The sequence below is a fragment of the Podarcis vaucheri genome (assembly GCF_965113315.1).
Source record: "Podarcis vaucheri genome assembly, chromosome: 13".
NCBI classification, from domain to species: Eukaryota; Metazoa; Chordata; class Lepidosauria; order Squamata; family Lacertidae; genus Podarcis; species Podarcis vaucheri.
The window spans coordinates 47,034,289-47,062,077 of NC_138751.1; the positions used below are offsets into that span (position 1 = coordinate 47,034,289).

At 44.4% G+C, this 27,789-nt stretch overlaps 1 protein-coding gene across 1 annotated transcript in view; it reads right to left on the reverse strand.

Moving 5' to 3' along the window:
• The window catches only part of MRC2 (mannose receptor C-type 2), an 82,499-nt gene that overhangs the window by 25,737 nt on the left and 28,973 nt on the right, over positions 1–27,789 (reverse strand). Inside the window, exons 6-14 of the mRNA XM_082194695.1 lie at positions 27,524–27,667; positions 26,116–26,301; positions 24,366–24,520; positions 21,572–21,679; positions 8,171–8,286; positions 6,496–6,644; positions 5,239–5,456; positions 4,075–4,217; positions 1,608–1,710 (exon numbers count right to left, since the gene is read on the reverse strand). Coding sequence (XP_082050821.1) covers positions 1,608–1,710; positions 4,075–4,217; positions 5,239–5,456; positions 6,496–6,644; positions 8,171–8,286; positions 21,572–21,679; positions 24,366–24,520; positions 26,116–26,301; positions 27,524–27,667 — 1,322 coding nt within the window. The remainder of the gene's footprint in view (positions 1–1,607; positions 1,711–4,074; positions 4,218–5,238; positions 5,457–6,495; positions 6,645–8,170; positions 8,287–21,571; positions 21,680–24,365; positions 24,521–26,115; positions 26,302–27,523; positions 27,668–27,789) is intronic.

Consider the following 27,789-nt stretch of genomic DNA (forward strand, 5'->3'; position numbering starts at 1 on the left):
CCTTAATACATTAGTAAAAAGAGAGCCATGATGACAAAATAACTCTGGTTTGGGTTTTTTTACGTTGGAAGTTTGTGTTTGTTTATTTATTTGCATCTCTAACGAATTCTTTATCGACAAAATATCAACAAAGACAGAGCAAACAGAAAAGAATCTCTGAAATAAAGAAGAGGTGACAATTTTAAGATATCAACGAATAGGCATCAATTCAGATACTGTTCAGACAAAATAACTCTTGGGACTTTTTGTTAGATTCCTATTTCTCCACCAATACACAATTCCTGGTCCTCTTTTCCCTCAAAATAACAGTAGAGGCATTCTGTTTTATTTACTTACCTCCTGGCAGGAGTACTTTGTTAAAACACACACACACAAACATGAAATCTCTGTTCCCAAGTGCCTTTTGAATAGTTTGGAGTTCTTGTTATTAAACATAACAAGAAAAAAAGCACACCAAGAACTCATGCCAATGTAAGTTTCAATAGTGGGAGTGGTCCCTACTTACAAGTCAATAGTCAATAGTAACAAATCCATTCAAAAGTATGTACTGTATTCTGACAAGAATTACAAACTCAAATAAAGATTACAAATTCTAACAGAGATTACAAACTCTAACTCATAAAGATACAGTGGTACCTCAGGTTACATACGCTTCAGGTTACAGACTCCGCTAACCCAGAAATAGTACCTCGGGTTAAGAACTTTGCTTCAGGATAAGAACACAAATCGTTCTAAGGCGGCATGGCGGCAGCGGGAGGCCCCATTAGCTAAAGTGGTGCTTCAGGTTAAGAACTGTTTCAGGTTAAGAACAGACCTCCGGAACGAATTAAGTACTTAACCCGAGGTACCACTGTATGTGAAGGGACGCGGGTGGCGCTGTGGGCTAAAGCCTCAGCGCCTAGGGCTTGCCGATCGAAAGGTCGGCGGTTCGAATCCCCGCGGCGGGGTGCGCTCCCGCTGCTCGGTCCCAGCGCCTGCCCACCTAGCAGTTCGAAAGCACCCCCGGGGGCAAGTAGATAAATAGGTACCGCTTACCAGCGGGAAGGTAAACGGCGTTCCGTGTGCGGCTCTGGCTCGCCAGAGCAGCGTTGTCACGCTGGCCACGTGACCCGGAAGTGTCTTCGGACAGCGCTGGCCCCCGGCCAATAGATGTGAGATGGGCGCACAAACCCCAGAGTCTGTCAAGACTGGCCCGTTCGGGCAGGGGTACCTTTACCTTTACCTTTACCACTGTATGTATAACACAATAATTTGTTACAAAGATTTTCTCTTTTTTACTCAACAATAATGTTGATCCTTATCAGCTTGCAGGTGGAGACTCAGTTTCAATCACAGAGCAGAAGGCAAAAGTCAGTTATGGATTAGAAGCCAGGACAGGCCCTGTTTCGATGTATTCATCAGCTGGAAGTATCAAACATTACATGAAAATATGTTTAGATTCTAAATTATCATAAATTATAAAACAATCCTAAATTATAAAACAGTATTATATACCATTTATACATGTATTTATGAGTTAGAGTTTGTAATCTCTGTTAGAATTTGTCATCTTTATTTGAGGCCTTAATTGTGCTTTTTTTTAATAGGTTGAGCAAAGCATCACTCACCCCAAGACCATCACTCCATCGCCAGCTCCTCTCAAGTCCCGGGTCCCGGCGATTCAAGCCGATCCAAAACCAATGTTGCTCATGGATTTCAGGTTCTGATGCCCTGGAAGGCATCCGAAAAGAAGAAGAAGAAGATGATGATGATGATGATAATAATAATAATAATAATAATTTTTAATTTATACCCCGCCCTCCCCAGCCAAGGGCTCAGAGCAACTTACAAGCAATAATAAAAACAAGTTGGATGATTACAACTTAAAAACAAAATTAAAATACAACATTCAAATATTGAAACATTAAAATGTTATAAATGTAGCCTCATCGCAGGAGGAGAAGGAAAAGAAAAAAGAAAGAGAAGGAGGGAATCAAATTGGCTCCAAGCCAAAGGCCAGGCGGAACAACTCTGTCTTACAGGCTCTGAGGAAAGCAATCAGATCCTGCAGGGCCCTGGTCTCATGAGGCAGAGCGTTCCACCAGACCGGAGCCATCACTGAAAAGGCCCTGGCTCTGGTTGAAGCTAATCTAACTTCCTTAGGGCCCGGGACCTCTAGGGTGTTGCTATTTATGGACCTTAAGGTCCTCTGTGGGACATACCGGGAGAGGCGGTCCCGTAGGTACAATGGTCCTAGGCCGTGAAGGGCTTTAAAGGTCAAAACCAGCACCTTAAATCTGACCCTGTACTCCACCGGGAGCCAGTGCAGCTGGAAAAGCACTGGGTGAATATGCTCCCATGGCAGAGACCCCATGAGGAGCCTCGCTGCAGCATTCTGCACCCGCTGGAGTTTCTGGGACAGCTTCAAGGGCAGCCCCACGTAGAGCGAATTACAGTAGTCAAGCCTGGAGGTGACTGTCGCATGGATCACTGTGGCCAGGTCGGGGTGGGAAAGGTAAGGGACCAACTGCTTGATGCGGCGAAGGTGGAAAAATGTCGCCTTGGCTGTTGCTGTAACTTGCGCCTCCATGGAAAGGGAGGCGTCAAGGATTACAACCAAACTCTTAACGGAAGGCAATGGCACTAATTAGGCCCCCGCAAGAGAAGGGAGTTGGTCCCTCATCCCCATACCATCCTGACCCAGCCAGAGGACCTCTGTCTTCGAAGGATTTAGTCAGTTCTTCCATGTAACTGTGCGAAGACTTAATGCTCAACTAAAGCTCCCAAGGTTTGTCCCCCCCCCAGCCGCCACCCCATTTTGCTATGTGTGGTTTGGCTCAATTGATTCAAGCTGCTTATAGCAGGGTTGGGGCACACGTGTGGCTCTCGTGATATTGTTGGGACTCCCAGCTCCCATCAGCCCAAGCAGTATGGCCAGTTGTCCCAGATGATGGGAGTTGCAGTCCTGCAACACCCGGGAGGCGCCAACTCCCCCCTCCATTTTGTAGCCATGGTGACAGGAGAAGAGCAGCATCTCACGGTTGTGACGGGCCAAGCTAAGTAGCTGCCGAGGTTTCAGAATAAAAATGCACAGAGCACCATCTAGGCCCTGTTCAGCTTCCCTCCCCCTGAAAAAAATATCAAGGACTGCTGATTAACCATTATTTTTTATTGGCAAAACCTGAACCCATCATTTCCACTTTTAGGAAACAGCCACACTTCTTCTCAGTTCAGCAGATACCGTATTTTTTGCTCTATAAGACTCACTTTTCCCCTCCTAAAAAGTAAGGGGAAATGTGTGTGCGTCTTATGGAGCGAATGCAGGCTGCGCAGCTATCCCAGAAGCCAGAACAGCAAGAGGGATCGCTGATTTCACTGCGCAGCGATCCCTCTTGCTGTTCTGGCTTCTGAGATTCAGTATATTTTTCTTCTTTTTTTCCTCCTCCAAAAACTAGGTGCGTCTTGTGGTCTGGTGCGTCTTATAGAGCGAAAAATACGGTACCTCTCACTCCTTCCCTATCCCCACCCATTCACAACCACCAGATAAAACATTATGATTCTTCACAAGCTTCAAGAGGAAGCAGAACCTCTTAACTTTTTGTTTCAGCTTCCATCTTCCTATTTTTTTTTTAAAGGTGGGGTTTTAAATGTGGGTTTCAACTGTATCGTCTCTCAAAGCAAGGGATGAGGAGGACGGCTGTCTATCTGTCTATATAAAACGTAATCACACTGTTGGCGCGTAAACCAAAACTCGCAAATGCGCTTACAGTGGTACCTCGGGTTAAGTACTTAATTCGTTCTGGAGGTGTGCACTTAACCTGAAACTGTTCTTAACCCGAAGCACCACTTTAGCTAATGGGGGCTCCCGCTGCTGCTGCGCCGCCGGAGCACAATTTCTGTTCTCATCCTGAAGCAAAGTTCTTAACCTGAGGTAATATTTCTGGGTTAGCGGAGTCTGTAACCTGAAGCGTATGTAACCCGAGGTACCACTGTACATACCAAGGAACATTCAGGTGTGCCTGAGGGCACGTGGATATATTTGCCAGGGTGTTGCCCAGAAACATACATCTCCTGTTTTTGTAACTCAGTCCTCACCCAAATATCTTGTTGAGCGTGTTGGCTATAAAATGTTCCTCCTCGTAAGTGCCAACGCTCAAGAGTTGGGCTTTCCGATCGCTGCAGAACAAATGGGCCATGATCCAGTTTTTCTTCTCCTGAAGTTTGTCGTAGGTAAACACCTGCCCAAGAAAAAAGGGAGCCATTTCACAAAGCGAACCCGGTCGGTGAGAGCCGCCCCTTCTGAGAATTACAAGCCCGAACTGCCATGACAAATGTTAAATCCAAAACCAATTTGAGCTAATACGATTCATGTGGTGGACATGTCCTAAGGTGAAAGACTTCTGGGAAAAGATTTATAATGAATTTTTAAAAATGTTGAAAAATACATTTATTAAGAAACCAGAAGAAGCCTTTCTACTTGGAATAACAGGACCGGAAAGAAGGATGTTAAACTGTTTCTGTATGCCACTACAGCAGCAAGACTTTTATTAGCCAAAAATTGGAAATTGCAAGAAATGCTGACAACAGAAGAATGGCAGATGAAGATGGTGGACTTTTCGGAAATGGCTGACCTGACTGGGAAGAATCCGCGACCAGAAAGAGGAGGAAACACAAGAAGAATGGAAGAAATTTAAAGAATATTTAGTGAGATATTGCAATATAAGATAATTAAGAAATTCCTAGAAGTAACAGATTAGGCTAAAGGATAGAAAAAGATGAATAATAATGATTATTGTGAACTACAATTGGAAGGCAGGATAAGAAGTTTGTAATGAAAGAGGATACTGATGCTATAAATATGAAATTGGGAACAGCTAAATACGTGTTATGATGAAATTCAGATTGGCAGTTGTCGAGGAAGTCTTCTAGCAATGTAAATATACCAGGGAATAAGAGGGGGGGGGAATCTTCTTTTATCTTTTGTGTTTTTACTGTTGTTAAGCTTTCATGTTGTGTTAAATGTAATGTTCGTTTCTGTGTGCTATAAGAGAAAATCAATATTTTTTTGGAAAAAAGAAAAGAAAAGAAGAGAAAAGAGGGAGCCATTTCACAAACTGATCCCAGTCAGTGAGAGTATTGCAAGCCCGAACTGCTGTGATAATTTTTAAATCCAAAACCAATTTGAGCTAATACAACTCACTTTGCATTAAAAGTTTGGACCATGAACTGGCTGGCTGCCTCCCCTCGTTTTGTACGTACCTTGTAGCAGTGCCTCAACTTGGGGCTGGTGACCCATCCTGCTAGACAAGTTCCCGTGAGGCTCGGGGTGGGATGAGGCGAAGGAAGCTCAGGGTTCACCGGAGTCCCCAAATTCTGCCTGCAGATGTATTTGGCCTTGAAACTGGTGCAGTTCTTCACTTCCCATAGTCCCATGGCACTCCCCGTGGCCAAGGCAACGCAGCCGCCCTTGTTATAACCTGAAAGCCTCATGGGAAGGGGGAAAGAGGCCAGAGAAAAAATTTAAGCCAAAGGAAACGGTTTCCATCTGGCTTGGCAAAATCAGGCAATAACCACCAAACTAGATACAGTGGTGCCTCGCAAGACGAAAAGAATCTGTTCTGTGATTCTCTTTGTCTAGCGGTTTTTTTCGTCTTGCGAAGCAAGCCCATTGAAGGATTAGCGCTATTAGCGCTATTAGTGGCTTTTAGCGGCTTATCTGCTGATCGGATCAGCTGATAAGCGGCTTAGAAAAAGGGGGGGAGGGGGGAAAACCAGCAGGAACTCGCAAGACATTGTTGTCTTGCGAAGCAAGCCCATAGGAAATTCATTTTGCGAAGCACCTCCAAAACGGAAAACTCTTTCGTCTAGCGAGTTTTCCGTCTTGTGAGGCATTTGTCTTGCGGGGCACCACTGTAATGGCTGCGCTCATCATGGTAAGCTATAAACCATGGTTTACTGTGCATGAACAAACCACACCTCCTTTGCTTCTCCCCACGAATCGGTGGTGGAAACCTATCACAATCTCTCATTTAACTTTATACCTGAACCAGGGATTATGGTTTGTTTAGCTCCAAACAAACTGCAACAAACCAAGGTTTCTTCTTATTGTTTCTCTCTCTCTCTTTAACTTCTTTTCTATTACTTTTTCTTTATTTCTCTCTTTTTCTTTGTTCATTCCTTTCTCTCTCCCCCCCTTTATGTTTTTCTTGTTGTTAGATCAAAGTCTTAACAAAAAAAATTGAAAAGATATTTGATATTAAGTTTTGTATTCTTCTCTACAAATCCTAATAAAATTTATTCAAAAATGAAAAAGAAAGTGCCGACAATTCAGACAGTCAAGCCATTTTTTTTAAAAAAAGGGGAATGCATAACCCACTGTGATTGCAGAAGAGAGACACATACTAAGTCACTTGAAAGATGTAAACAAACCCTAGGTACACAAACACACACACGAGAGAGAGAGAGAGAGAGAGAGAGAGGGAGAGAGGGAGAGAGAGGGAGGGAGAGATCTATTACCGGGCTGGTTGCGATTCCAGTGAGTGTAGGTGACTTCATCCCCGCTCAACCAACGAAAGGAGCCCGTTTCATTTATGTCCTGTAGAGCTGTCCAGAAATATTCGTCCTCCCAGCCATAAATTAGGCTGCTCACATAGGCCTGTTCAAACCTTGGCCAGGGAGACAACGGAATGAGTCAGTCGCTTCCTCACCACATCCACCAATCCATGATCTTTCCTCCAGAGGTTGATGGTCAAATAACAACAACAACAACAATACGGTGGTACCTCGGGTTACATACACTTCATGTTACATACGTTTCAGGTTACAGACTCTGCTAACCCAGAAATAGTGCTTCAGGTTAAGAACTTTGCTTCAGTTTACCCACTCTGGAAGAATGGCAAATGAAGATGATGGACTATATGGAACTGGCGGAAATGACTGGCAGAATCCGAGACCAGGGAAAAGAAATGGTGGAAGAAGACTGGAAGAAATTCAAAGACTATCTACAGAAATACTGTAAAATTAATGAATGTTAAAATGATGTTGGACTGAAAATAAGTGGTTTTGGTATTAAGGTTTATAAGAATATGTAAATATAGATAGTTATATGGATGAAAATTTATAGTTATAATAGGTTAAGAATATAGAGTAAAGATAAATGAAAGAGGGTAAGGATTTGCTGAAAGGACTTTGTAAACGGGAATACGAAAAGGGGAGGTGTGAGGAGGTCAAGGAAATAAGCAAATGAACCTAAAGATATTGAAAAATGGATTATTTCTTTTTTAAGATTTTTTTTTCCTTCCTTTTTCTTTTCTTTCTTTCTTCTTTTTCTACTTTTTTGAATGTCTTTTTCTGTATTTTTTGTCACACTGTTTTTCTTTTGTGTAAAATCTCAATAAACATTTCATTTAAAAAAAAAAGAACTTTGCTTCAGGATGTGAACAGAAATCGCACGCCGCCGGCGTGGCGGCAGCGGGAGGCCCCATTAGCTAAAGTGGTCCTTCAGGTTAAGAACAGTTTCAGGTTAAGAACGGACCGCCGGAACGAATTAAGTACGTAACCCGAGGTACCCTGGCCCTCTGGGCAGCTCCCAACAGAACACTAAAAACAGAACAAAACATCAAACATTAAAAACTTCCTGATACAGGGTTGCCTTCAGACTGTCTAAAAGTCAGATAGTTGTTTATTTCCTTGGCATCTGATGGGAGGGCACCACTACTGAGAAGGCCCTCTGCCTGGTTCCCTGAAACCTTACTTCTTGCAGTGAGGGAACCGCCAGAAAGCCCTTGGAGCTGGACCTCAGTGTCCAGGCTAAAAGATGGGGGTGGAGACCTTCAGGTATACTTGTCCAGAATGCCTTCAGGTATACTGGACCAAGGATGTTTAGGGCTTTACAGGTCAGCACAACACTTTGAATTGTGCTTGGAAACGTACTGGGAACCGATGTAGATCTTTCAGGACCAGTGTTATACGGTCTTGGCGGCCACTCCCAGTCACCAGTCTAGCATCCTGTTGCTTTTTGCCATGTGGCAGCCAGGCAGCATAGCTCCTTCCAAAAATAACCAAGAGGTCAAGTGCCTGGCCTAGCCTTTCCCTCTAAGTATCTGAAAACCCATTCCATGATAATCCAATTTCTTTAAATAATAAAAAAGACGTTTGTTGAACTTCGGGTGGCTTACAACAGAACACACACCTGTTGGTGATGGTGACCAGAGTAGACGAATAATCTGTGCACACCTTCCGAGCGTCACTGTATGTCAAATGGTCGTCTCCGAGCCAATAGCAGGATGGAGTTTGCCACTTCCAACCCTGGGGAAAACGTGACAGAAAAACGTCAACGAAATGTATAAATCTAAATCAAATTAAGTGTTGGAAATGTAAAAAGAAAGAAGGTTCTTTCTGTCGTATGGTTGTAGTAAGGTTAAAGCTTACTGGGAAATGATATATAATGAATTGAAAAGGATGTTTAAAATAACCTTTGTAAAAAACAACAACAGAGAAGCTTTTCTTTTGGGAATTATAGGGACAGAACTACCTAAACTGTATAGAAACTTATTCATGTATGTGACTACAGAAGCAAGAATGTTACTCGCCCCAAAATGGAAAGAAGCAAAGGAAGAATGGATACAAAAACTCATGGAATATGCAGAAATGGCAAAACTTACCGGGAGAATAAGAAATCAACACAACAAACTTTTTTTTATAAAAGAATGGAAATGGTTTATTGAATATTTACAGATAAATTGTAAGCAGATAAGAACACTGGCAGGATTATTGCAATAACCTGCAGTTTTATAAGAGTATATATTTAAAGTAGATGAATAAATGAGCAAATTAAGTTAATCTGGATATGCAGAAGATAGTAAAAATTAATTTAAGGAACCGCAGAGAGAGGGGGGGAAGGGAGTAAAGTTCTGAAACGTTTAAGTGGCTGTAAAATTAGTGAAATGTATAAATCTGAAAAGCAAAAATAAAATAAAATAATTGCAAAGAGTAAGGCAATTTCTATTACATATATATATATATATATATATATATATATATATATATGCTTTCGTAGATTTTCACGGGTACAGGAATGCAGGTTTTGGTGTCTTCGGGTGTCTTCCCGTGTAAGAGTCGGGGTGTCTGTGCGACGTTTCGACGAGGTCTCACTCGTCATCTTCAGGCTGGTGCTTTCGGCTTCTTGTTACTGGAACAGAGCAGAATCTGGTGTTTGAGTTCCTATAAATACTGTTGAGGGGTGTGGTGTATAGCCTCCAACGTTCTGGGCAGAGAGGAAGTTCCTAGATTAGTGTGCCTTTTCTTCTTTTGTTCCTTAATTACTTGAGGGATATCTTGAGTGATTTCATGAGTGATATTCTGAATACCACTGGGTGGGTCATTAAGTGTAGATTAGTTGCTAAAGCTTTCGTGTCTTGACCTCTTGAGCTTGTGAAGAGTTTTTCTGAGAAGATGGCTGTGCTGCATTTAGTTGTGCTCTGGCTTGGCTTCGTGTATAGGGGCGAGCTGTGGTTTTGTGCCTTGTGCCAGCCAGATCTGTGTAGGGATTGCAGGGGGGTGCAGCATCCGGAGGTGCCACTATAGTTTGGCTACTGGATGGAGTCTGTGATATGTTTTAAAAAGAAACACCCCCCAAAAACCAAGACACAGAAGAAAACAATGGCATGGCCCTCCTTCCTTATATCAAGGGCACTACAGACAAAATCAGCAAAATCCTCCATAAACACAATATCAAAACAGCCTTCTGCACCAACCAAAAAATAGCCAATATCCTCAGAAACCCAAAAGACAAAATCCAGCTGGAAAACCAAGGGGTCTATGAAATACCCTGCAAAGTCTGCCCAGCCACGTACATTGGACAAACAAACAGACGAATAAATGCACGTATCGCAGAACACAAGAATGCCGTCAAAAAAGAAGAAAAAACTTCCTCTCTTTTCCAACACATGAAAGAAACAGGACACGAAATTAATTTTGCAGATTCCAAATTGCTCTTTAACATGGAACATCACCACAAGAGAATAATCATGGAAGCCATCGAGATAGAGAAACACCCTCACAACATGAACAAGCGTGACGACACGTCCCGCCTGCCAGACATCTGGAAATTAGCCCTCCCCACAAAAACCGACACCAGAACCAGAGGCACACAGAACGCCGTCACCAATCAACCACACCAGACCCAAACCCAGACCCTCTCCACAGACATATCACAGACTCCATCCAGTAGCCAAACTATAGTGGCACCTCCGGATGCTGCACCCCCCTGCAATCCCTACACAGATCTGGCTGGCACAAGGCACAAAACCACAGCTCGCCCCTATACACGAAGCCAAGCCAGAGCACAACTAAATGCAGCACAGCCATCTTCTCAGAAAAACTCTTCACAAGCTCAAGAGGTCAAGACACGAAAGCTTTAGCAACTAATCTACACTTAATGACCCACCCAGTGGTATTCAGAATATCACTCATGAAATCACTCAAGATATCCCTCAAGTAATTAAGGAACAAAAGAAGAAAAGGCACACTAATCTAGGAACTTCCTCTCTGCCCAGAACGTTGGAGGCTATACACCACACCCCTCAACAGTATTTATAGGAACTCAAACACCAGATTCTGCTCTGTTCCAGTAACAAGAAGCCGAAAGCACCAGCCTGAAGATGACGAGTGAGACCTCGTCGAAACGTCGCACAGACACCCCGACTCTTACACGGGAAGACACCCGAAGACACCAAAACCTGCATATATATATATATATATATATATATATATATATATATATATATATAATATTTTATTAGGTTTTATCAATAGAAAAGTTTAGAAAAATACAAAAAATGAAAAAGATACAAAATTACAGAATACAAAAATACAAACATTAAACACAAAAATAGAAAAAGAAAAAACACATTTAAAAAAACCCAAAAATTCCCTCTTTCTTAATTTCTCATCTTTAGTTAACTTTTTTCCCTGACTTCCTCGCGTCTCCCATTTTTGTATCCCTTTTAGAATTTGGTTCAGCAAATTCATGTTCTATTAATTTATCTATTATTGATCCCTACTTACATTTTACCTTGTTGCTAGAACCCCTTCAATTCATTTCAATGTCATCAGCATTCAAAAATTTTACAATATTTCTGCAAATAAGTTTTAAACTTCCTCCAATCTTCTTCCACCAGCTCTTCTCCCTGGTCTCGGAGGCAATTTCTATTACTTTTAATCTGACCAAAGTGTTACTTTGCTTTGCTAGGTGGTTATAGCTTGATCCAAGAAGAGACTTTAGGCTGTGCAATACTATCAGGCCGGGAAATCAACATTAGGCAATATCAGGGAGGGCAGGGTTAAAATGGCAGTGGCCATTTTCAATTTATTGTCACTCCTTCCCAGTGCTCTGTTGAGTGCCGAGAAAGAGAGAAAACTTACCACCCTCCCATTCTGGAAAACAAAATCACAAACTCTCTTGCTGTTGTGAACATTTTTAGTATACAGTGGTATGTCGGGTTCCATACGCTTCAGGTTACAGACTCCGCTAACCCAGAAATAGTACCTCGGGTTAAGAACTTTGCTTCAGGATGAGAACAGAAATCGTGCTGTGGCGGCGCGGCAGCAGCGGGAGGCCCCATTAGCTAAAGTGGTGCTTCAGGTTAAGAACAGTTTCAGGTTAAGAATGGACCTCCGGAACGAATTAAGTACTTAACCCGAGGTACCACTGCATTTTGGTGATGCTGTCAAAAAAAAGTCAGCAGCAAATGTCATTCAATATTTTCCCCAAATTTAGATGAAACTAGAGAGAATTCTGTCATCGGGCGGATTAACTGTATTTCCAATCTTTGTTCGTTTACATGATCCATTATTCCAGGAGGACGCGTAAGTCAAATTGCTTGATAGTTCGCCTCTGAAGAAAACCTGATCTCCACCAAGCGAAAGCTGCCATCAAGTCAAGACTGCAGCGTGAGAGTCTTCAAGGTATTGCGAATTCCAAGACATCCTGGCCTGATCCTACTTCCCAGACTGATGTGCAGATCAAAATTTAATTACTCTTCATATTTCATACACCTCCAGATTTTGCTATGTAGCTCTCAGCTCAAAAGCCATTCCAAAAATATGATGGACAATTCATAGGGCGGACTAAAAATACGTTTAGAAATGCATAAATGCTAAAAAAAAAGTTTATGTAAATATAATTTTCATATGGATTTTTCTATATAAAAAAAGTAAACTCACAGATCAATGTAGAATTGGGAGAGACCCAAAATATAAAAGATCATATGTGAAAATGAGAACGATTTGGGCATTCCATCCCACCTTTGGCTTCATTGAACAAACTTATCAAACCAACCTTGTCCCTGAATGATGAGTCGACATTGCAAATTGGAAAGGAGTCACACACTTTCTATGTACAGTCGTACCTTGTTTTTTGAACAGCTTAGTTCTCTAATGTTTTGGCTCCCAAACGCTGCAAACCCGGAAGTGACTGTTCCGGTTGGCGAACGTCTTTTGGAACCCGAACGTCCAATGGGGCTTCCGATTGGCTGCAGGAGCTTCCTGCATCCAATCAGAAGCTGTGCTTTGGTTTCCGAACATTTTGGAAGTCAAACGGACTTCCGGAATGGACTCCGTTCAACTTCCAAGGTACGACTGTGTTATGTACTGAGTTGAATAGGATCCAAAATGCAGCAGTCTGATTGGTCCTAGAACAATAGGATTCAGAATGCAGCAGTCTGATTGGTCCTAGAACAATGCAGCAGTATGATTGGTCCGCAGGAGCCACCCAATCCAGCTCCAGATGGAAGTGAATCCACAACCTGATTGGCCTACAGGAGAATACCGGAATTAGCCAATCACGTGCAGCCCATTGTGTAAATAATATATATAAAGCAGATATTTGGGGGGAACTTTCATTCCTCCTCACCACTATGAGCTGAATAAAGAGCATGGAATCCACTCTCGACTCCGAGTATATTTCAGACTGTATTTCTGTTCCCTCGTTGCTTTGAGTCATCCACATGATCATTTGAACCCGTGTTTGAAACAGTACTTTGTTAAGGCCACCATCAAGGCTTAGCAAGGCAAGCCACTTGCCATCTGCTGCTGTGAGCTGAGTGTGGGCCAGCTTTTGGCAGCCCATCTCAATGACTGCTTTTTAAAGGAGAAAGAAGTATTATCCATTCAAGCTTAGCTCAGCACATTGCTAATGGTGGCTGCATGCTTGTGGTGGTGGAGATGAAATTCAACGCAGTTTAATTAAGAGACCACAACTACCAAGTATGCAAACCTAAGCTCTCAACTAAGGAGGGCAGGCATTTGTTAAAATCACTGTTTATTTTACCATCCCAAGAGAAAATATCAAATAGACACACCGTGTATCAAAAGCACCTTTGGCTGCAATCCTAAGCCCGTTGACCGCTTACTGTAAAAAAATAATAAGACTCACACACACACCCCCCACTCTTTTCAAAACAGAAACTGGAGCGTCTTACAACGCAGGATAAAAACTACAGCAATAAAAGCACAACCAACAATGAAAGCAAAGAACCCCAACATAGTGGAAATACGAAACTGTTCATGATTAAAACTAAGCACCAGGGCATCACAAGAGAGAATAAAATCCTCAACACTGAATATAAATTTAGCAAATAAATAAAATAACTAGAGCAGGCCTTTTCTGTAGTGGCTCCTCATTTGTGCAATGCTTTCCCCCAGGGGGGTTTGCCTGGTGCCTTCACTTTATATTTTTCAACCAGGCCTTTGACTGATTAATAGTCTACGGCCTTTTAAATGTTTCTGTGGGAAGGTGGGGGTTATCGTTTTTGTTGTTTTGGTTTAATTATTTACTTGTTTTTTATCTTTGTAAACCGCCCTGAGATCTTTTGATGAAGGGTAGCAAACAAACAAACAAACAAACACGGAGGTACAGCCCTGAGGGCCTTCTGGCGGTTCCCTCACGGCGAGAAGTGAGATTACAGGGAACCAGGTGGAGGGCCTTCTTGGTAGTGGCACCCGCCCTGTGGAACACCCTCCCAACAGATGTCAAGGCAATAAGCAACCATTTTACTTTTAGAAGAAATCTGAAGGCAGCCCTGTTTAGGGAAGTTTTTTTATGTTTAATGCTGTATTGCGTTTTTAATATTTGGTTGAAAGCCGCCCAGAGTGGCAGGGGAAAGCCAGCCAGGTGGGCGGGGTATAAGTAATAAATTATTATTATTATAAACAAACAAACAAATGTGGAAGAAGGGCAACCAAGGCAGCAAATTCCTCTCCCATCCCTGACTGGCATGCAGGATGAACTTTCGGAGAAATGGGCCCTATGGCTTCACAGTCCCTTCCCATCCCACCCAAAGTAGACCCACTGAATTTAATGGGTGCAAGTTAGGCATGTCCCTTAACTTCAATGGGACTTCTTGGAGCAGAATCAACACTGGATGCAACCCTTTGGATTTCTGCAGCATCCTTTTTACAGGAAAGAAAGGAATAAGGGAATAAGAAAAAAGGGTTATAAATAGGTAAAAATTTAATGCTATTATTTTTAAGATTAAGATTAGGATATTTAAAGAGGGTGAGGATTTGCTGAATCAACAGATGGAAGTGGAATACAAAAAAGGGAGGTATGAGGAGGTTCGGGAAACAAGCTAAAGGAAAACAAGTAATGGAAAATCTGTGTGTTCTTTTAACTATTTTTATTTTGTATTTTTGTTATTTTTTTGTTTATATATATTTTTTTGTTTATATATTATGTTTGTTATACTTTAAAAAATCTTAATAAACATCTTACCAAAAAAAAAATACAGGAAAGAAAGGAAGTGACTACTTGCATAGGTGTCAACTTACAGATTTGAAAATAAGGGACCAGCAGCCTCGAAAAAAAGGGATCAGCAGCCAAAATAAGGGATCAACAATAACTTTGATAAAATACATATTTTGCTGCGTGCAAATGGCTTTAGATACCTATTAGGTCCATAAATTACCATATAGCATATATTCAACACAAAAAAAACAGCAACAATTTGTTGTTGACAAAGCACAGCTGGACATAGAGAGGTCCCCATTACCTTCAGTAGCTTATTTAAGGGACATCATCAATAAGGGACAGCAGCAGGACATGGCGCTGGGAAAAGGGACTATCCCGCCAAATAAGGGACACTTGACACCTATGGACTACTTGTGTGGACTTGGCCTGTGGGTCATGGGTGGTGGGGTCTCCATTATTGGTGTCTGCCCTCTCCACCTAGGTTGGCTGTGGCTTAGTTTTCAAGGTCACAGCACAAGGAGAAGACGTTGCAGAGTTTAGAAAGGAAGAAGGAAAACACATCAAAGCCGCTTGAAATCCCCACACCCTAACCCAAGCTACCAATGCCCAGAAGAGTCTAAGAAGGGGAAGCGAACTCTCTTCCTTCGGCAAGAGAAAAAAGGGAAAAGGGAAGAAGTTCAAACCCCACCGCAGAGTGCTTTCATAGCTCTGGTTTGTTGATGTTGGAGCCTCTCCTAAGCTGGGAGCACAATAGGCAGCTCAAATTGGTCAGGCAGATGGAGGGGGAATCGTTCAGAGGTCCGAAAAAGCTCCTTTTGAAGGCAACCACAGGGCTCGCCACTATCAACATGCAGCGTGGGAGAAGCCTTCGGATGGAGGCAGCAAGCAGGCCACAAGAGCGGAGGAGGAGGGCTAAAAGGAGAAGGGATCAAATGAGCAAGGGAGAAGACTAAGGGCAACAAGGAAAGAAACAGGAGAGCAGTTAGGACGCCTTAGCTAGGGAGACACCTGAACCACGCACAGATGTACCGTATTTTTCACTCTATAAGACACACCAGACCATAAGACACACCTAGTTTTTGGAGAAGGAAAACAAGGAAAAATAATATTCTGAATCCCAGAAGCCAGAACAGCAAGAGGGATTGCTGTGCAGCGAAAGCAGCGATCCCTCTTGCTGTTCTGGCTTCTGGGATAGCTGCGCAGCCTGCATTCGCTCCATAAGATGCACACACATTTCCCCTTACTTTTTAGGAGGGAAAAAGTGAGTCTTATAGAGCAAAAAATACAGTACTTAATGGGGGGTTAGGAGCTGGTCTTCTGAGCTCTGCTGTTAGCATAAATGGCCTATGGCTGGGTGCTCCTAGTTATGAAGGAAACCAGTTGGGAGAATACAGAACCAAGGAAATGTCAGCATGTTGTTGTTTTTTTAAAAAGTCATGCTGGAAAAGAACAGGGATATCTGGGAAGGAGAGAGGGAGGAGGAAGGGACCTGCTGGACGCCAGCCTTCATCCAAGTTCGCAATGCTGCCTGCGAGGAATGCATCCGCTAGACAGATGGGCTCACCTCTTGCCAAAAACACCATCTTGGTTGCTTTAGGACAAAAGATAGGGAGTGCTGGAGCTTTTGCTGAGCTCTGTGGGCCAGCAACCAGATCGGGAGCCTCTGACAGCTGGAGGAAACATCTGGAATGTTGACAATGGGGAGGGAAAGAAGGGAGACGAGGAAAAGAGAAGTCCAGAAGTTATCTCCTGCTTGGACTACTGCAAGGGGCTCTACATGGGGCTAGCTTTGAGGGTGACCCGGAAACTACTACTAATCCAGAATGCGGCAGCTAGACTGGTGACTTGGAGCGGCCGTCGAGGCCACATAACACCGGTCTTGAAAGATCTACATTGGTTCCCAATACGTTTCTGAGCACAATTCAAAGGGTTGGTGCTGACCTTTAAAGCCCTAAACGACCTCAGCCCAGTATACCTGAAGAAGTGTCTCCACCCCCATCGTTCTGCCCAGACACTGAGATCCAGCTCTGAGAGCCTTCTGGCAGTTCCCTCACTGCGAGATGTGGTTACAGGGAACCAGGCAGAGGGCCTTCTCGGTAGTGGCACCTGCCCTGTAGAACACCCTCCCATCAGATGTCAAAGAGATAAACAACTATCTGATGTTCAGAAGACATCTGAAGGCAGCCCTGTTTAGGGAAGTTTTTAATGACTGATGTTTTAATGTACCGTATTTTTCGCACCATAACACTCACTTTTTTCCTCCTAGAAAGTAAGGGGAAATGTCTGTGCATGTTATGGAGCGAATGCCTGCGGGTGGCGGGGGGGGTGGGGATCTGCTGCAGTCGTGAGCAGAGGATCCATGGTTCCCCTTCCTTCCCTCCTCCGTGGTTACAAAGCATGGATCGACATGGATCCTCAGGATTTTTGCATTGGGCTACTCCAAACTCACTGTCAAACTCACTGTCAGATCACATGTCTGTGGCCACAGCATGAACCACAAAAACCATATATCCACTATTTCATTTAGAATATTTTTTTTCTTGTTTTCTTCCTCTAAAAACTATGTGCGTGTTATGGTCTGGTGCGTGTTATAGAGCGAAAAATATGGTATTTTAATCTCTTGTTGGAAACCGCCCGGAGTGGCTGGGGAAACCCAGCCAGATGGGCGGGGTATAAGTAATAAATTATTATCCAGTGGCTTGCACTTTTTCTTTTTTTACTCTTTACTCATATCTCTGGTTGGTCCCCAACTGGCCTTAGGGGAATCAATCACTTTCAGGCACATTTTCCCAAATCTGTAAAATGGGAATAAGGTTAACCTACTTGAGTACTTGTTTTACTCAAGTTTCTTGCCTGGTCTTCACCATAAGGTCCCAGCAATTTTAAAAAGAGCTACTCAAAAGTGTTGGCCTGCGGACGGGTGCCAGTCCATGAGCCACTGGCTGACCGCAGCCCAGGTTGGGTGGAATGGCTCAGGGACCAAATGCGGTCCTTTGGCACAATGGAGCAGGGCTTGCCAGTCCACCACATCAGGTAGTTGGAGACACACTGGTTTAAAGTGCAACATGCAAATTGGTTTGAAGCAAATGCAAATCAAAGGAACAGGGTGCCTCCTAAATATATCTATATCGACGTAAAGTGTCAGAAGGCATAGGAAAGAGCTGCACACCTTCAGCCTGCAGCAGAAACAATGAAGGGGAACGGAAAAGACGGCTGCACTGACAGCTACGGTTCAAGACACATTTCAAGGAAACTCTTTATCGTCAAAGAGAACATTTCAAGCTTTGTAATAAAACTGCTTGAGAAGGAGGGAATTCTGCTGCAGCAGACTGTCTAGGTGAGCGGCAGAAAAACAAAGTCGCGAAGCATCTCTGTCTAAGCAGCTGTTCCTCTTTGTATTTGGTGAATGTTTTCTTCTACAGCCAGATCCTTTTCCTTTGGGGTTCAAGAGGCTAAATACCGGTATATTCATAAAACACAAGGCGTATACAAGTCTGCAGGGCATGGGAACACAGCACCCAGAACCCTAGCAATCCTTGCCTCACCCCCCCAGGGGCTGCCAGCTGGCAGGCTTCACCTCTGGGCTCCCATGTGGGCACACGACTTTTTGCTGCTTCTGTAGCTTTGCAGATCTAGGCAAAGGGCCGAAAAGCACTTGTGTACAGACTCAGCTATGTTCGTGTTATTATTCAAGAATACTTCCTTGTCCCGAGGCTTGAGAGCTGGGGGGGGGGGGAGGGAAAGTGTTTTGGAGAAAGGAGGAGGATTTGGGTCAGGAGGGGAGAGAGGTACTGCAAACCAGGAAGGCAAGACGTGGGGTTTTCTTCTGCATGGAGTCCAAGCAATGCTGAGACTGAGACACAGACACCCACCCACCCACACATCCGGCATGGCCCACATGACAGCTGGGCTACTCAAAGCAGTCCAGATGACTCTCCTTTCAAAGACCCACCTTTGGCTGGTATTTATCAGCCTTTCCCAACTTGGTGGCCTCCATATGTTAGAGTCTTAAGAGTTAGAAGGGACCCCTTAGGAGTCATCTAGTCCAACCCACTGCAATAATAACAACAATAATAACAATTTATTATTTGTACCCCGCCCAACTGGCTGGGTCTCCCCAGCCACTCTGGGCGGCTTCCAACCAAGATTAAAAATACATTAATGCAGGAATCGCAACTAAAGCACCCAATGTTGCTGGACTACAACTTCCATCAGCTCCAGCTGGCACGGCCACATCTGGAGGGCACCATTCGGACTCTTAAAATGGCACACAAAACTTTCCTTAAACGGGAAGGTAGAAAACACAATGGAAAAGAACCAAGCAGTGGCGTAGCGTGAGTTGTCAGCACCCGGGGCAAGGCAAGTAATTGATTTGCGCCCCCTAACCCGTGGATTTGCGCCCCCTAACCCTAACCCGCAGATGTTGCGCCCGGTGCGGCTGCCCCCCCTGCACCCCCCACGCTACGCCACTGGAACCAAGCAAAAGCCAGATGAGCAAAAACGAAGGAAGCATCTACAAGGGAAACTTTAGAAGCATCTGCTAGATGACCCAGAAACCAGCCCAGTGTCTACTGCAACTAGTGACATGGTGGTTTTCAAAGGTGCAGACAACTCCGATGCATTCTGATCCTAGAGAGCAATTCAGAGCTCCCACCACAACTTTTGAGGAATGATGTGGCTTTACTTCCTGCCCATGTCTAAGTCAAGGGACCAGCTGTCCAAAGGCAAAGGTTGCCATTTAATGTTTATAAGAAGTTGGGTTCAACTTTTAGCAGGCCAATCTTTTACCCTCATCCCTCAGAGCTAAACAGTGGGTTTACTTAAAGGGGAGCATTTAAACAAGCATATAAACAAACTGACCAAGGCTCGTAAACTTCAGCCACTTCTCCTCTCTGTTCTCCTCCACACCCAAACATAAATTCAATTCAAAAACAGTATTCTAAGGAATCTTACAGATTTCTCGTGTCTCTCCTTGCGGCTCCCGCCTTCGGACGAAAGCCTTGGGGACTCTCAGCTGGGGGAAAGTCCGAAAGCTTTATCGATAAAATCTGCACACGGTCTTGTGGTGTAGTGGTTAAGAGCAGTGGACTCGTAATCTGGTGAACCAGGTTCGCTTCCCTGCTCCTCCACATGCAGCTGCTGGGTGACCTTGGGTTAATCACACTTCTCTGAAGTCTCTCTGCCTCACTCACCACACAGAGTGTTTGATGTGGGGGAGGAAGGGAAAGAGATTGTGAGCCGCTTTGAGACTCCTTAAGGTAAAGGTAAAGGGACCCCTGACCATTAGGTCCAGTCGTGGCCAACTCTGGGGTTGCGGCGCTCATCTCGCTTTATTGGCCAAGGGAGCCGGCGTACAGCTTCCGAGTCACGTGGCCAGCATAACTAAGCCGCTTCTGGCGAACCAGAGCAGCGCATGGAAATGCCGTTTACCTTCCCACCAGAGCGGTACCTATTTATCTACTTGCACTTTGACGTGCTTTTGAACTGCTAGGTTGGCAGAAGCAGGGACCGAGCAACAGGAGCTCACTCCATCGCAGGGATTCGAACTGCTGACCTTCTGATCGGCAAGTCCTAGGCTCTGTGATTTAACCCACAGCGCCACCTGCGTCCCTTTGAGACTCCTTAGGGTAGTGATAAAGCGGGATATCCAAACTCTTCTTCTTCAGCTCAAAGTATAGGATGCACGGTTTGAAGCATGATACATGGTTTGGCATAACAAAATACCTCTACTTTTAAAGAGCAGGGTGCAGCCGTCAATTGCAAGGCACTCGTCACAAACGGGAAGGCTGGGCTTAAAAGTGTGCACACCGGAGTGCAGAGCTGTGTCAGTTTGCACGACACGGATGGCGACCGGACCCACTCCCTGAACTAGCCCTGCCAGCTCTGCCTCCCCTTCTGTGACCCATGGCAGGACTAAGTTGCGGCTTGAACATCATACGCCCCCCCACCACTCACACCTTGGGACCCCTCTCTGACACAGACAAACATTCCTGCCCCATCCCAGCTGGTGTCACAGGGCCCTTGACAATGCCAGAATTCCCTTAGGTAAAAGCAGTTAATACAGAAACGTGTCACGTCCCCATTTCCAGCTTGCGCTATTGTTGCAGAGTGAGAAAGGCGAGCACATTCCGGCCCTGGCCAGCTGGAAAGGAGATACTCCTTGGACAGCTGAGCTGCAGCGGAAAAAGGAAGTCTATGGGGACAGCACACAGCTGGACAGACAACATGCAGCTGGTACAATGTCTCTCTCAAAGGGCAATGGCTTAGTTTAAACAGAGTACAGGACACGCATCTTGCTTTTATTTTAGAGTTTACGAACTTCTGGTTTCTTATTTGTTCACCGCTCTGCTCCAAATGAGTGTTTAGAAATTACTTATTGTAACTGTTGAGTGGATTTCTGTTTAATTTTGAAATGATGATATTTAATATTATTCTATATTGTTTTAATGAATGTTGAATGTTATTTTATTTGCATATTGTATAATGTATTATGCATATTGTCTTATTTATATGTTAGCCGCTCTGAGCCTGGCTTTGGCTGGGGAGAGCGGGATACAAATTATTATTATTATTATTATTATTATTATTATTATTATTATTATTATTTCCAAAGCAGCATTTGAAAACACAGAGACTTCTCCTCATCAGTTGCTCGTGAGTCAGAAACCTCACCTGCCTTGGGCCTCATCCTTCTCCTCTCCAGAAGTGCTCATATGTCGACCTGTAGAGGTCTGTTCCCCAAGAGGCAGCCTTTGAACCACAACTTCCAGCCTCCTCTTTTCCCCTTCCTGCGGCCTTCCGCCCTGTCACCTTTGCATGCAACGCCGCCATTGCTCTCTTTACCTTTCTGCAGCCATGGTCCTCCTCTTCTCTCCCCTGGCTCACGCGGCCACGCTTCTTGCACACGGAAGGCAACGTCAGGTTGCAAGGGCTGTCGTTCCACCTCCCCTCCTGGACAGAGAGAGGCAGAGAAGTCCCAGCTCAAGGAAAAGAATTCCCCACAGAAGGCAGCAGCTTCAAAACATGCAACCCAAAAATGTAAGCCTTCCGCCCTACGACATATACCCAGTCCATCCTTTCTCCCAACCTAGTGCCCTTCGGATCTTGCTGGACTCAAATTATTTTGCAACTGTGGGGGCACCACCCCTATGTTCTTTTCGGAGCACTAGAATTACTTGCAGTTTGTTCTGCCCTTATCTCGCCTTGGTCCAGGAAAGGAGAGCTCCTAATATGAGCACAGGAAATAAATAAATCCATTGAAGGATGCACTGATGAAATTTTCTTCTATTTACAAAAAACACACACACACAAAAGCCTCAGGACCAATACAGTCCTTTATTGCAGGGAGGAGAACATGTGGCCTTCTGGATACTGCTAAACTACAATTACCATCATGCTTGACCACTGATCACGCTGGATGGGGCTGATGGGAGTTGGAATACAACAACATCTGGAGGGACAAAGCTTCCCCAGCCTTGCCTTATCGGAAGAATTCTGCATAGTTTAGAAGACTTTGATTTCCCCAACCCCCCCGCCAAAAAACCCCAGGCTATTTGTCTCTGTGCCCTTCTGCAGCGATACTCCATCTTGCCTGCTCCTACATTTCAATCTAATTTTCTCCTACACATCCTCACTTTCCACTGATCAGTCCTCAGATCTATTCCCTACCCTTGTTTTACTTAATCAGAATTGCAGCAAAAGTTATTCCCAGGTACAGTAGTGGAAAGGGGGGAAACTCTGTAAGAAAATAAACATATGTTCAAGATTATCTTTACTGTAAAAAAAAAAAAAAAGGTAAAGGACCCCTGGATGGTTAGGCAACTATGGGGTTGCGGCGCTCATCTCGTTTTCAGGTCGAGGGAGCCAGCATTTGTCCATAGATAGCTTTCTGGGTCATGTGGCCAGCATGACTAAACTGCTTCTGGCGCAACGGGACACCATGACGGAAACCAGAGCGCACGGAAATGCCGTTTACCTTCCCGCTGCAGTGGTACCTATTTATCTACTTGCACTGGTGTGCTTTCAAACTGCTAGGTTGACAGGAGCTGGGACAGAGCAACAGTAGCTCACCCCATCACGGGGATTCGAACCGCTAACCTTCCAATCGGCAAGCCCAAGAGGCTCAGTGGTTTAGACCACCTGCGTACCTTACCTTTACTTATCATTACAGTAGGATACGAATGGGGAAACCCAGCCAGATGGGTGGGGTATAAGTAATTTATTATTATTATTATTATTATTATTATTATTATTATTATTATTATTCGACCCGAGAGCCATATTCCCTTCTGGACCATGTGCAATGGCTAGGTGGTTACCCAGAAAGGAACGCAGGCACTGCAACATATGTGGATTTTACCTTTGCACAGTACTGTAGACTAGTTTCTTCACATTCATCCATCCCTCTCCATCCTCCAGCAAGGGGTATGCTCAGAGTTAATTCCAGGACCACTGAGGGCTGTGGCCTGGGAAGAGGGGGTGTGGCCTGAGGACAGTCCTGAGGGCCAGAAAGGAGCCTGGGGCCAAATTAAGCCTCTGGGCCCAAGATTCTCACTTGACTGGGGTTTCACCTGGACACTACTACCCAATTTAGTTGTCTTACTGTTGAAAGAAAAACCATTTGCATTACACACTTGCTTTGCGGCCAAGTGGGAAAAGGGAGTCATCACTAAGTTTCTTTTTCTGTCCAATCTACTGAAAGGATGAGGGAGCTGACCCAGTTGCATGACGGCCCGCAAAACTGCCTGTTCTTTAAGGATCTGAATTCCAACAACTATGCTAACTGTCAGCTCAGGTTTGCCCAGGAGCCATATTTACAAATATAATTTCCGGCAATCAATTGCGACCTTCAATTCATGAAAGCTTGCATTCCTAAGTGCTGCACGACAGATACGAAGAAGGTTCTATCCTGTATGCTCAGAGCTATGTCCCCTTCTCGTGATGGGTATCCTTCTGAAGGAAAGGGTTTCTGTGCAGTCAGTTTGAAACGGGACCCAAAACCCCCCATTTCTTCTTTCTCCAAGGGAGCATTTCTAAAATGCATTAACTTGAGCTGTTGAGCAAATGCATAACAAGAACACAGCTGTATAAACAGCTCTCTCCTTTATCAGTCATGGCAATGGATGACCTTGACTGTTCCAGTGGAGTAGGGATGATGCGTCTGGGTCTTATCTTACATCCTGACCACACTCTGACGCACAGACCTAGTCCGGGAACAGCACCAGAGTGTGTTCTTAGAGTTGGTGACCTTTTGCTCCAAGATAGAGTATAGGAACAGGAATACCCTTTTATGGTCAGGAGTACAGGAAGGAAAACCCTTTTATGGTTAAGAGTAGCAGAGCAGGAACATCTGTGATGTCAACCTGCGTGTACAAGCTGACGTGGCTGGATTCCTGGGGAAGGGGGGAGAGGGTGCCTGGAGGATATGTATACTGCATGAAATTTCTCATTTCTTTGGACTTGCTGTGGACTGACCACGCAAGTGCCTTTCTGTTGCTCCGGAGAGCAGAAATAAAGAACTCTTTTCTCTGAACCAACCCTCGGTGTCTTTTGACTTCCTTCCTCCCATCCGGGAGCAATGCAGAGCCCACCAATCGGTAAAGTCTAATAAGGCTACACTTCCAGCTCTTAAACATACCGGTCCCCAGATGGTCACACAGTCCTCCAGGCTGTCTCGGAAATTGTTGGGCTCAAAGGGGTGCCAGAATGTGAACTGCACTAGCGTGCCGTCTGACCACTCAAAGCTCATCTGCCGCTTGAGATCGTTCAGGCCAATCCAGAGCTCTTCGACATCTGCCAAAACAAGCAGGGAAAGGGGGGATTTCTACTAAAAAAAAATCCTCTTCATCTGCCAGTGACTGCCCCACACAATACACCCAGGCAATACAATACCTTTATTGTCTTTATTATCTTTATTGTCATTGTCCCTTGCAGAACAATGAAATTGAAAACTACATAAAACTACATAAAAACTACTTAAAACTACCACAAACCTACATAAAACTACATAAAAACTACATAAAACATTCAAAACCCCCCAAAAACTTAAAAAACCCATTTTAAAATGCACTATACTACAGAGACCCCTTATGCTGCGTTTAGAACCAGAATTGCATTTGCGTAGAAACTGTTTCTCAGGCGGCTAGTCCTGACTTTTATAACCCTATACCTTCTTCCAGAAGGCAGAAGCTGAAGATCATTTCCGGGGTGCGTACTATCCTGTGCTATCTCTGCCGCTTTCTTATGGCACCTAGCAGCACAGATTTGACCTAAGGTGGGAAGAGTGCACCCAATTATTCTCTCTGCAGTCTTTACAACCCTGGATAGCATTGTTTTTTCCCTGGCCATGCAGCTCCCAACCAGCTTTTTCCAACCAGTTCCCTCCGGTTTGTGAGCATTTAGCAAAACACTTGATCCTCCTGAGGAATAGAAAATTGGGGAAGAGGCAGACATAGCTCCCTACAGAAGTAGTGGAGCATTTCCCTGCTGTAGCTCCTCTCCATAACCTTCACTCTCCTTGATTTTGCTCTTCCAGACTGTGACATTTCAAAATGATTTTCCAGACCCCGCAGCATGTTTATCCATTAAACATTTATTCAGTGCTTTAAAAAAAAAAATCCAGATTTTCTAAAAGACTCCCCTTTTAACACCCTGTGCTCAAGGCGAATAGCTTCAAGATTGTCCCCAAAACATCTGGATGGCGAGATGGGAGGGAGGCAACTTTGTGATTGTCACAAGAGCCAGCCAATCAGCATTCTGCACAGCCAGCTTCTCCTGGAAATAGAGAGAATCAGCTGATCCTAGGCTTGATTCATTTTGGAAGTGTGTGCAGATATAAAAGGAGCAACTCTGGTTCTACAGCAGAGTCACTGCTCGATATTCAACTAAACTTTTGCTCACATTAAAAAAAAGTTAAATCAGAGATAATCCACATGTTGTTGTTGTTTAGTCATTTAGTCGTGTCTGACTCTTCGTGACCCCCTGGACCAGAGCACGCCAGGCACTCCTGTCTTCCACTGCCTCCCGCAGTTGGGTCAAACTCATGCTGGTAGCTTCAAGAACACTGTCCAACCATCTCGTCCTCTGTCGTCCCCTTCTCCTTGTGCCCTCCATCTTTCCCAACATCAGGGTCTTTTCCAGGGAGTCTTCTCTTCTCATGAGGTGGCCAAAGTACTGGAGCCTCAGCTTCAGGATCAGTCCTTCCAGTGAGCACTCATTTCCTTCAGAATGGATAGGTTTGATCTTCTTGCAGTCCATGGGACTCTCAAGAGTCTCCTCCAGCACCATAATTCAAAACCATCTATTCTTCGGCGATCGGCCTTCTTTATGGGATAATCCACATACACACAAGCAAACACACACACAGAGTGTGACACAGAATTGCTTACCTTGCTTGATTTGCTTGGTAACAAACTCCAGTTCGTTGAGGGTGTGGATGCTGACCAGATCCCCTTCGCTCCGCAAGCAGGTCTTTTTGGCATCTGGCCAACTCTTCTTTTCACTGATCAAGCGGTAGCAGTTGGTCTGGAAAGGCTGCCAGGTCGGATCACAGTCAACCTTCACATCAGACTCTACTGCAATTAGGGAAAGCAAAGCTTTGCGTAAGCAGTATCCGGGGAAAGCTGTGGGACCAATATTTTAATTAGGAGCTCACACCCAAGATCCGCAACCCAGAAAGCAGAAATTTCACATGCCCTCCACGAACAAACTAGCAAGCATCTTCATCGTATAGGTTCTGTCGTGTGCTGAAGAGACACACCTCTTTCACTCTGGCCTCTGTCAATTAATGGGGTTATTGTTTTTTTTAAGGACTCACTTCTTCCATACTGTGCTAGTTTTGATTGGAACTGTTTTACTTGTTTTTTTATCATTGCATGCACAGTCGTAACTTGGTTTTTGAATAGCTTAGTTCTCAAACGTTTTGGCTCCCGAACGCCGCAAACCCGGAAGTGACTGTTCCAGTTTGCCAACTATCTTTGGAAGCCAAACATCCGATGGGGCTTCTGATTGGCTGCAGGAGCTTCCTGCAGCCAATCAGAAGTCATGATTTGGTTTCCGAACGTTTTGGAAGTCGGACTCCCGGAACGGATTCTGTTCGAATTCCAAGGTACGGCTGTAAACCTTTTCCCTTCTTTTATTTAGTTTTGATTTATTGGGGCCTTACAGGGTAGGCCAGGTCAGAAATTGTAAAAAGTAAATAAATATATGAATCCAAAAGGCTCCATCTGACAGAGAACTAATAAAATCCTTCAAACTACAGAACCTGCAGCCAATGCAGATGAAAGTGTAAAATTCCCCTCCTTCCTCACTTAGACCCTCTAGGACTACCTGGCACTTTTTCTACAAACTGACATTGCTTGCCTACTTCCTTCCAACCAACTCCATGTATTTCTGCCCCTAAATCCAGCAAGATGTTTTCCACAAGGTCTCCCTCCTTCATTTCCCCCTCAGGCTTTTGTCTTTTTCTCTCAACAGCACTGCTTGAAAGCTTTTTCTGCCCACTCTCTGCTTTATAGTCATGCTTTCCCCTAGGCCTGTTCAGCTTCAGCCAGGAAAAAAAAGACCGAAGTTAAACTGCCCTTTCACTTGTCTCACAGAAGCTGCGCTCTTTGCAGCATTCCGTTCCCGACACTCACTTCTACTCCAAACAGTCAGCACATGTTTCATGGACATTCCGTGACATCAGAACATCTCAGCCAATAGTTGTTGGGGTTGCAGAAAGGCAGGCATGAGATAGGTGGCTTTCAGATCATGATATATATACGTCAAACCAATCACTTTCTGCACATTACTCACGTAAGAAGTATATATTAGAAGTGGCATTGGGTTTCTTCTTGCAGATGTAAGGCAAGGCCATGCTGCAGTCACGGTTCTGCCATTCCCCTGACGACTCTGTCCGTATCACCCCACAGTTTTCTTCGCTGGGGTTGTCAGGCTGATCTGCAAGGGGCGGCAGGGGGAGATCACCAACCTTTGCAACTACAGCTGTTATTTACCCAGAAAAGCACAGCCTGACAGTGCTTTGCTGTGCGGCAAGAGGCAAAACCACACCTGAGGATGTC